Source organism: Pteronotus mesoamericanus, unplaced genomic scaffold (genome assembly GCF_021234165.1).
Source record: "Pteronotus mesoamericanus isolate MK-2021 breed Mesoamerican mustached bat unplaced genomic scaffold, CSHL_Meso_final contig_228, whole genome shotgun sequence".
NCBI classification, from domain to species: Eukaryota; Metazoa; Chordata; class Mammalia; order Chiroptera; family Mormoopidae; genus Pteronotus; species Pteronotus mesoamericanus.
In genome coordinates, this window is record NW_026555095.1 from 446,005 (window position 1) to 457,529 (window position 11,525).

The following is an 11,525-nucleotide window of genomic DNA, read 5'->3' on the forward strand; positions in this document are numbered from 1 at the left end:
GGGCAGATAAAGTGCTTCCCAGATAAGGTAAAGTTAAAGGAGTTCATCATCACCAAGCCTTTATTATATAAAATGCTAAAGGGACTTACATAAGAAAAAGAAGATCAAAACTATGAACAGTAAAATGACAACAAACTCACAGCTATGAACAACTGAAACTAAAAAAACAAAACAGAACAAAAACAAACTAAGCAAACAACTAGAACAGGAACAGAATCACAGAAATGGAGATCATATGGAGGGTTATCAGTGGGGAGGAGGAGGAGGGAAAATGGGGGAAAAGGTACAGGGAATAAGAAGCATAAATGGTAGGTACAAAGCAAACAAGCAAAGGTTAAGAATAGTATAGGAAATAGAGAAGCCAAAGAACTTATATGTATGACCCATGGATGTGAACTAAGAGTAGGGACAATGCTGGTAAGGGCAGGGCAGAGGGGAATAAAGGGGAGGGAAAAAAATGGGAAAACTGTAATAGCATAAGCAATAAAATGTACTTAAAAAAAAAGAAAAAGAGGAGAAAAATTTGCCAACATTTGCAGATGGTAAAACTCTTGATCATTTAGGAGTACGCAAAATGGTTCATTGAGTCATTCTCACAGTCCTCCTCCTTCAAACACCACTCTAACAAAGAGTAATGACAGATGAATGTCAAAAGAAAAAAAAAGTCTCACACAATCTTAAATACAAAAATAATATCTCCATACAACAACATAATTGCAAAATGGCACTGGATTCCAGGTCTGGGGGAAGGCAGTGGCTGTAACAATTCAACTCTGTCAAGTCCAAAACCGCTCCATGTCATGTGTGGAAGACCAGCAGCGGTCAGGCCCACCTGTGGTAGCCCATAGGACAGAGGGTCTCCCTAACTCAGGAAGGGAAGCTAAAAACAAAATCAGTACAAACAAAAAGTAGCTACTGACTTTTTTCCTGGGATCACTGCTTTACTTCAGGAGACAGGATGGCAAGACAAGGCCCCACTCCCTGGAGCCGAGACGTTGACCTGGCTGGAGGAGAGAGTCTGAAGACAGGGTGGGGAGAGAGAGAGAGAGAGACAGAGAGAGGCCAAGAGCAAGCTTTCCCTTGAAAAGTAAAATGAAATTAATTTATTGTGTTAGAAATCAAGATAATATCATATTCTATGGTGGTAGCGACTAAGAAGGGATAGGGATAATGGGTTTTAGGATGCCATTAATGTTTAATTTGTTGATCTAGGTGATGGTTACACAGGTGAATTCACTCTGAAAATTCATTAATCTGTGTATTAATAAACTGTGTACTTTTCTGTTCATGCTTTGTGCTTTAATAAAAAGTTTATTTTTAAAAGGCTACAAAACTTAAGAAACTCAAAGCCTCCTTTTCCAAGCTCTAATCCTTGTGTAATGAGCCTTGCAGTTTTCATTAGAACTCTGTGGCCAGCAGAAACATCCGATTGATTTGATTTACTAGTATTTTTGTACTTTTACATGAAAAAATAAAAAAGACTGGCTCAAGCAGACCTTTTACTCTCCTTTGACACTTTTGGTAACAAAGGGCTAGTCTCAGTTTTAGAGAGTCCTACCATACTGCCCATAATCTCTCTTATGAGATGTATCTGAGAGCTATGTTGTACAGACTGTACTCTTTCTACCTTCAAAAAGAGATCAGTTACCAAAGTTTGCGGAATGAAGGGAAAAACACATCTTCTGTTAAATTCGTAGTTGTCCATCAAAATTTCATCTTTTCAAAGGGAATCAGTGTGCCTCTGCTTTGTAGTTTAGGTAGCTTTAATTTAGAAAACAGTGTGCCTATGTTAAACCAATTGTAATAGTTCTCCCACAGAAAATCAAATAGTATGATAGGTTAATCTGTGTGGCTTTGTGAATTTTATTTTTTATTTTCTGTGCCCCAATTTTTCCATTTCCTTTTTTCTGTGACAGAAGTATGGTTCAGATATTTGGCATCTATTTATTTTATAAAAACTTATTATGGTTTATTCTTCAAGTATAAAAATGTATTTATGCTATTTTTCTATGTCTGATCACCACCAATGAGCTTCAGAATGTTATCCAGCAACTAAAAATTGCTGAGGGGCTCCTTTACATGCTCTGTCAGGAGTTGGCAACGATGGCCACAGGCCAAATCAGGCCCGCCACTTTATTTTTGTATACTCAGAAGCTAAAAATGGTTTTTACATTTTTTTATTGACTAAAAATCAAAACAATAATATTTCATTACACAAAAATTATATGGCACTCAAATTTCAATATCCATAAAAAACATTTTTAATGTAACACTAATTTGTTTTCAAATAATTTATGACTGGTTCCTGCTACAATGGCAAAGTTAAGTAGTTACCACAGAACTGTACGGCCTGCAGAGTCTAAAATATATGTTATCTGCCAATTTACAGAAAATGTTTGTTGACCTCTGCTGTATATTAGGTATCTAAATTGATCAAGACTGAGAATATTTCAAGGAGAAAGAAGTGTTCCAAATAGTAAATAATGCAAAGAGGTGGATATTGTCATTATGATCACAAAATTCATGACTTCCTAAAATATATTGGGTATTTACAAAATAATGTAGTTGACATTTTTGTTTATACGCAGCTAATACTGATACAGCTCCAAGACTATACACATCATGGTTTGGATTTTAATCATTTTATTTTAAAGTAATGAGAATGATTACTCAAACCACACATAGAAATTAATACTACTTTTTTATCTTCACAACCTGTCACTGTTTGGTTTTACTTCTGTTTTTATAAATCAGTTTTTATCATCCTTCTTCATTATTTCACGAGAGACATTGGAAGGAATTGTTTGATATTCAACGTTTAGTAAAAAATAATTTTAAAATTGTTTTTCTCATGACTGCAATCAATTGGATTTATCACCAGTGAGGGATATCAATGTTTCCAGATATTTCAGTAAAAAATTTCTGCTATTTTAAATGTATTTGGAAACATAAATTAATTAATTAAAAAAATTTTTCTGCTATTTTAATTTTTACTTCTTAAAGATTTACTGATAACTTATTTTTATAAAACTCATTTTTTATACTCTTTCTGATATAAAGACAATACCTCTATTCTGAAAGCTTCTATATTTCTTACCAGAGCTAAGATTCCATTATTCAGCTTGTTAGTCTAGTATTAGATATTAGCAAGTTAATTTGGATATTATTTCATTGCTAAACATTTACTCTAACTTTTCACAAAATCATTTTTTTATATTCCCAATGTCAGTTTAATTAAAATGATGTTTCTTTAAGGACCTATGTTCCTTAGCATATTCATAATATAACAATAATGGATAATAAAGAATGTCTAAGTGATGTGTTTGTGAACCTAAATGGTATTAATATAAACATAACATTTCCCTTCCCAAACTGTTTATTAATTTGATATTTTAAAGTGTATGTTGGTTGTGTAAAGATGATATATTTTCTAAAGCTAGCAAAACAGAGATAATTATATGTCAGAAATGACTGGAAGGCAGAGGTAAACTTTCTTAAATATGGGTAAAATCAGGCAAACGGTACTGGCCAAAAAGAATTCTTACAATCTTCTAAATATTGAAACAGTAGAAAAGCATTATTAATTTTTTTGTACTGTCCTAGGTTTTTATTCTTAAAATTAACTTTGGATAATAAATGGTAATGCTCACTCAAATTATTTTGAAAATATACTTACATTTTTATAAAAAATAAGTGATGACCACAAAAAGACATAAAACTTGATTTTTGTAATATTTGTGCCTAAAAATTTCTGGGGTTTTTTTCATCATTGTTTAAATTACTTTAATTTAATAAATCTTTTCCCATGCCTCCTATGTGCCAAACGCTGTGTTAGTCTCTGAGGAGGATACAAAGTTGTTCAATAAGTAGATCTGGTTCTCAAGGTCCTCACAGTCCAACAGTTGATGTAGAATGTAGACAATATCTCCATGTCCAAATATACTAGGTGGGGTTATGAGGAAAAAGATTTAAAGTGGCAGTTGGAGATCTGATTAAAGGGAAAACACTGCATAACATAATTAGAGTTTGAACATTATTCTGTACTCATTAAAAACTTTTGAGGAAATGGCAATTATGATTATGGTTGTGCTTAAAAACCATAGAAGAAAAATTTGAATAAGTTGTCTTTTGTTTTATTTGTTTGGTTTTATTGTGCAATATTTCTCCTTTGAACTACTATGCTCATTTATGTTAAGTGATAGGGGAAAAATCAAACTAATACTATTAAATATTATATATTAATGACAGTTTTATACCACCACTATTTCATTCTTTCTTGAAATGTTTTACTGCTTTTGTTGTTATAAAAACACTTTTGAGTAAACATATCAGTCTGGAATAATTTGATGTCAACGTTCAGGGATCTAACAAAAATAAAAATAATGGTTTTTAAAAATAAATACATGGCCTACAAACAAAATGCTTACATATATAAAGAATTTAAATGTTTACAAAGACAGTCAATAAAACCAGAAAGTGGATCATGAATTCATTCCAGGTGAAATAAAGTTTAAAAAAACCTTTGACATATATTTGACATATATTTTAAAATAAGTATGCTGAGAATATGCAAGAATAAAAATACAGAGCATAATAAATTATGAAAGTAAAAATAGGCATAAATAATAGAAAAAGATTTCTAAGAAAAAGTTAATTAGAACATTGGAGAGAAAAAATAAAGTAATTGAAAAAAAGAAATAAATCCTATAATGTCTAGTACAGAAATAAAAGAAACTTTTTAAATATAAAAATACAGTTAAAAAGTACACACAATAAGTGGAGAGGCTCCAACATTATTTACCTAGTAGTTGTTCTCTAAAGGAAGAGAATGGGAGAAGAAGCAATGAATTCACTAATCAAAAATTGTACTCAAGGTAATGAGCAAGATAAAAAATAAATCAATTTCTACTAGGCAGACTGCAGTATAAACTGCAGAGCATTTATGATAAAAAGATATTCTTAAAAACTACCAGACAAATGTATTGGGAAACTAAAAAGAAATGGATAATTTTCTGGAAAAAAATATAATTTACTGAAACTTTATAAGAAATAGAAAATCCAAATAAACCTACTAGCATCAAAAAATGGAATTGGCGAGCAAGAGTCTTCTCTGACTCTAAAATACACGAGCGCCAGATGGTTTAATTTGAGAACTCTGCCGAGACTTTAAAGTACACATAATCTTTATTTTATAAAAAATGTTTCATAGAATAGAAACTTATTTTATGAGGTTATAATAACCTTAGTATCAACACCAACAAGGAAAATACAAGAAAGAAAATAATGAACAAATTTCTTTTATTAAAATGTATGCAAAATAATATAAATATATACAAAAATAAAAATAAATGTGGCAAATCAAATTCAACATTGTATTAAAAAAATAAAATGGAAGGAGGCTTGATTTTGGATGGTGAACACACAATGCAATATACAAATGATATGTTATAGAGTTGTATACCTACTTGAAACCTGTATAATTTTATTAACCAATGTCACCCCAATAAATTCAATTAAAAAAATAAAAAGAAAAAGAACGACTGAAATAAAAATAAATAAATACATAAAATAGCTCTGGTTGGTGTGGCTCAGTGGACTGAGCACTGGCCTGTGAAGCAAAAGGTTGCTGGTTTGATTCCTGGTCAGAGCATATGCCTGGGTTGTGGGCCAATTCCCTGGTTGGGGGTGTGCAAGAGGCGGTCAACTAATGTTTCTCTCTTGCATTGATGTTTCCCTCCCTTTCTTTCTCCCTCCCTTCTCTCTCTCTGAAATATAAATAATTCAATACTTTTTAAAAATAAAAAATAAAATAAACAATTTTATAAATATTCCACAACCAAAGGATTTGTCCCTGGTGATTTTAGTCTAATTGGACTAGTCCACAGGACTTAGAAAATAATATGAGAGATTATCTTTATAGGATGATTGCTTAAGCAAGACACCAGAAACAGAAATCATAATAATAAATAAGAATTAAGACAACAATGTAATATTATTTTTCCTATCAGATTGACACTGTGAAAAACATTTGATACTACAAAATATTCGCAGAGAGGTAAGGAAATGGCTATGTTCACATACTAATAAATAGTTATAACTTCTTTACAGGGCAATTTTTCTCACATCTATCAAAAATGTGTAAGATATAAATCCTTTCAGATCTAGAATATAGTATATAAACAGCCATTTAAAAAACAACAACAAGATAGCTCTGTGTGTTGATGTGGAAGGGTCTCTATCTCACTCTCTCACACACACAAACATGTATACATAGTGGTCATTTTATACACACACAAATAAATGACACATGGAGCTAGGCAGCACCTTTTAAAAGCAACCCACTGATGCATATAGTAAATACACTCATGCAAGCTGAACTTTGGAGCAGGGAAGGAGTGCTGAGTAGAGGAATGGAGGGTTACAAGGGAGATATGCATCATGGAAGCTCCCTTGGAAGCTGTGAAGAGCTTAAATGAATGAAAAGGTAATAAAAGAAACTCCAGGCAGAAGGAAGACCACAATCTAAAGCCAGGGAATAAGAATTAAATGTCTTGAGGAGATGACTGAAAAGCCATCTGCTGTTGGGACCACGGGGAAGGAAGCTTTCCAAGGGTGGTGCCACTGCTGGGGGCAGGCAGGGATTTTCACTAGTTGGAGAATCTCTATGCCACAGGAGACTTTCGATTTGCTACATTAAGCATGCAGTGGGTAGGGTTTTTAATGGGAAAGGTAGAATGCAAATGGCATCTGAGGGAAGTTGTTTTAACCATCATCCGCCATTGGCAGGGACGAGTTATTTTTCAGTGTTCTGTCAGGAAGGATGATAAACCTGAATTTGAGTAGAGTCAGCAATATGAAAAAGGATATCTAACAAGCTCAGTGACAAAAACTTTAGTTTGGAAAATATAAATTTTAAAATTAAATATATCTTGGAATGGAGAATATTTATCAGGTAAAAATGAATCACATTTTGGAATTAATCAAATTTTATTTTCCTACAGTCATCCTGACTTGTGCAAGGTGAAAAAGAACAATGAGAGTTTTAGAACAACTAGTAGAACAACTAGGGGAAGTCAATTTTCCTGACTTGAGAAAGTGCCCTGATTACTACCATTCCTATTATGATTAAAGGGCTTTTTTTCCCCCTTGTAAATTCATCTCAGGAGAGAGGGCCTTCCGGGGGTCTTCCAAAGGTTAGCACTGCATATGCAATGGTTTGAGAAACGGAATCATTCCACCCAAGACCTGAGCCCCCGATTTACCTGCACTTCCAACGCTGAACCACAAAAGGAGCCCCCACAACCAGAAGAAGCATCTCTCCCAGAGGCCTGGGCGCATGGCTGAGCTGAAAGTCTCAGAGCTGGGGTGACATTAAATAGCCCAGCCGGCCACAGTTTTGAACACCAAACACCGACACGGGTCTCACTAATAATTAACTAGCCTCACGACCTGTAAAAGAAAAAATAAACTGCCTAATTGTTCAACCTCCACAGTTTTTCCGTTCCTTTTTATCAGTGAAAATAAATATAGTTTTCATTTTCCTTTCTTTTATTTTCTTTTTTTTTTTAAAAAGCAGGGGACATTGAAACACATTGTCCTTCCTCCTTGAACCAAACATCATTAGGAAACTATTTCCTGCACCTCTCCCACTTCCCATTACAAAATGTTAGTAAAAACCAAAGCAGAAGTCTTTCATCTTTAGGTGATTACAAAACCCTCATTGTATTGGAATTATCTGTGGATGTGTTTGTCTCCCTAAGAAAACTCTAAGCAATTTGAGGGCAAAGACCTTCTCTCTACATTTTTGAATCCCCAGCGCCTACCACAGAGCTGAGCTAATAATACATGTTTAATGTACTACATTTAATGGGCAGAATGAAAGAAGACGAAGTTTGCCTCTAAAGAGTGAAAGTCTTTCAGAGAGTTTTGGAGGTATAAGTGAAATCCAACCATTTAGGAAGAAACGTCCACCTTCTTGAATTGACAAATAAAGTGAATAGTAGAAAAAGAAAATGACCCTGTTGCTAAAAGTGTTAGAGCCAGTTTGAAACCAGGGCATTTCCAGTGTACCTTGTGGCTTCTTCCACCCAAAGGATTGACAGCACAGGCAGCTAGTTCTAGGCATGTGGGGAAGGGGAAGGGCAGGGTACTTGCCCAGCTCCTTAAATTGTAGCACTTCACTATGACGCAGAGAACCTGCGCACGTGGCTAGTAACCTTTCTGGTCAATAGCTCCATGAAGTGAGTCCTGTCTACATACACGTTTCACACAGTTTTAGGGCACAGAGATTAAGTAACTTGCACAGGGCCATGCAGACTTGAGATCTGAAGTAGGACAAGCTAGCCTGGGAGGCCATGCTCTGAACCACTGCACCAGACAGCGACAGTCCCGCCGGAGGCATTGGTACCCTGCCAGCGTGGCTGTGCCAGGCCCGCCAAAGATGAGGATGAGATGATTTCAGAGGGGCTGGCCCTTGCTTCCCCTCATACATGTGACCCCACTGATCAAGCCCTGCTGCCACTGGGACGGAGTGTGGCAATAAATGGGGGCTCTGCTGAAGGCTGTCCTGATGTCAGAGATCAAGTCAGGTGTATTAGTTCAGGTCCTCAGGGCAGAAGATGCCAAGATGGGACTCGATGGGCAAGAGAATTATTGGATAACGCTTGTGAAGAATAAGGGAAGTAAAGAAGACAGGCAAAGCCTTTGGGCCTTGATGCAGGAGAGGGGGAAGGGAAGAAAATTATACAGAAAAAGTCTTGGACTTCCCCAAGGTGCTTAGAATGTTCCGGCCAGAGCAATGGGGAATCTTCAAGCTGAAATTTCCTGTTTCAGCTATCTATTATCTTACAGTAATAAGCCTGTATTTGCAGCCCCACCCTATTCAGTTCTTAGCTGGGGTCAGCCTCAGCACAAAGATGGAGGGAAGATTCAGAAAGGCAGCAACTGAGACCATTAAAGGATTAGGCTCCCCACAGCAGGAAACTGAGGGCTGCATTTTCAGGGCCACCTACAGCAAGGCCAGAGTTGGTATGTCAAGCCAGTTATTCTAGCAATTCCTTATGTGTGGCATTAGTACCAGTGACCTTTAGAGAGTACTTGCCTTTTTACATTCATCACCTACTACAGTGCTCTCCAAGTGGGGATGGAGGGGTCCCATTCATGGCCACCTGCCCCAGAATTCCCCAACAACTTGGAATAGTTTGCCGGATCCATCCCAGACACGCTGAATGAGAATCTTTGGAGTTGGGCCCAGGACTCTGCAGTTCCAGAGGATTTCTCAAAGGCTTACATGCATGCCAGAACAACTAGTCTTCTGTTAATTCTTACTGTAGCCATTTCCATTTTACCAGTGTGGAAGCTAAAGTTCAGAAAGGCCAGTGGCCTGGGGAGCACTGCTTAAGAGGCCAAGTGTAACCACACAGACAATTCATTTCTTCACTATGATCTTCTCTCCTTTCTTTCCTTTTGATTTAAACTGGCCTTATCCAAGGCCCAGGCTCACTCACCTCCCTCTCTCTCTCACACTCCCTTAATCATTGAGCTCTTGGGACAATGAGGTTCTTGTCAGAATCGAATAATCTTAGGAACAAAGCCTTGGGTGTGTTGTTCACAGAGACAGAGTTTCAGTCAAACTCGAGCTAATACCTAAACTTCAGTTGTTTCAGGTCCAGACCTAGAAAAGCAGAATGACTCCACCAATCACATACTCATGAAACTGGACAGAGTTTCTTACTCTGTGGCTTACATCAGAGCCAGATGCAACAATCAGCTACCCCCTAACCAAGGGCCAGCCAATAAGTAGAGACCACAACCCCAACTCTGTTAGTTACCATGACTAACGATTTCTCCCCTATATAACCCATTCCTTAGAAGCCATTGGGGAGTCAGGTCTTGGAACAATTGCTCACCTGTACTTCCTGGTTGGGCACCATTTCCTTAAATAAACCATTACTTTCTTTGCTGCAAATTCCTGTTTGTGTTTGATTGGACTTTGGTGTGTGCAGGTGAATGAACCCTTTTAGTTGGGTAACACAGGAAGTGTAGTGGTATATTTTAGAAGTCAAAGATAGAGAATTTTTCTACCAGCAGACACTGAGGAAACACCAATTTATTTTCAGTGTATGTGCCCCAAGGAGAATGTCAGCCTCAGAAGGGCAAAATTCCGGGGTGATGTTCTCACTATAGTATCCCCAGTGCCTAGCACTGTGTCTGCCACATAGCTGTTGCTCAATAAGTATTTGCTCAGAGAAGGCATGGTACGTCGGGCTCCTGGATCCAGAGCTGGTGTGGAATAACAAACACCAAAAATCCCATCTCACACCAAATATTGCCTCCACTATAGTAGTCTCCAGTGAAAATCATCCTGCTAGAGTCACTTGTTTGCTCAAGGTCATGTTTCCCAATTTCATTCATTCAGGTTCTACCTTCCCTACTCCTGCTCTATCCACTTACCACCTATGCTAATATGTATTTCAAGTTTTCATTTATATAACTTCCACCTACTGACATTGACAATGGGAGATGATTGCCCATACAGCATCCAAAATGACAGGAAACACTGGTTTGAAGTACAAACCTCTATTTGCAGCTCTGTAAATCAGGGGAAACCAAAGGGTTCTCTTTTGGATTCTGTCCCCCATCTCCAGAAAACCTCATTCAAGGTTCATGCTCTTTGGAAGTTATAATTGAAAGTCCATGGGCTCCAAGCCCAGAGACCCTGACAGGGGGCAATATCCCGGGACCACCTAGCTAGTACAGACGATGATGACGATACCAAGGCCCAAAAAGGTGTAACAGTGATGGGGTGGCGGTTCAAATGTTGGAATATTTTAATTTTAGGTAATAGTTTATAAGCTTAGTAGCCCTGGCTGGTGTGGCTCAGGGGACTGAGCACCGGCTTGCCAACCAAAGGATCCTGGTTCAATTCCCAGTCAGGGCACATGCCTGGGTTGCAGGCCAGGTCCCCGGTGGGGGGATACACCAGAGGCATACACACATTGATGTTTCTCTCCCTCTGTTTCTCCCTCCCTCCCACGCTGTCTAGAAATGAATAAATAAAATCTTTAAAAAAATAAGTTTAGTAATCAATGTATATAAAAAGCTATTGTTTCAGGACCAAAGGTATGACCCACCTTGACTCCAAGAGACCATAAGCAGTTCTACCTTTGTGCCTTAGGGGGACTGCATGGAATTCAAGACGGTATCTGGGCCATGCTATTCCAGGGTGAGACATCCACTGCCCAGGACACAGATAAAGGTCACCACCCGGGACCCAGATGAAAGAATGCTGTGCCTTTTTATCTGATTAACTCTTCCCCTAAATTCTAAACCTCTTACCTACATGTTTCTTCTCCTAATAAAAAGGGTTGGTTTAAAATGGAATTTAAGATGGTCTGTTAGGGTGCATAACCCACCATCTTCACAGATCACTGGCCATCTGAATAAAGCACCCATAAAGATTCAATCCCTGTCTCTGCTAATTGGTTCTGGTTATTGACAGGCAGCACGAACACCAGCTTTTCCGG

The 11,525-nt window shown here is 37.3% G+C and overlaps 1 protein-coding gene across 1 annotated transcript in view; it reads right to left on the bottom strand.

The window, feature by feature from the left end:
* Window positions 1-9,947, bottom strand: part of PLA1A (phospholipase A1 member A) — a 33,782-nt gene extending 23,835 nt beyond the window's left edge. Inside the window, exons 1-2 of the mRNA XM_054572310.1 lie at window positions 9,909-9,947; window positions 7,263-7,449 (exon numbers count right to left, since the gene is read on the bottom strand). Coding sequence (XP_054428285.1) covers window positions 7,263-7,338 — 76 coding nt within the window. The 5' untranslated portion in view covers window positions 7,339-7,449; window positions 9,909-9,947. The remainder of the gene's footprint in view (window positions 1-7,262; window positions 7,450-9,908) is intronic.
* Window positions 9,948-11,525: the final 1,578 nt, after the last annotated feature.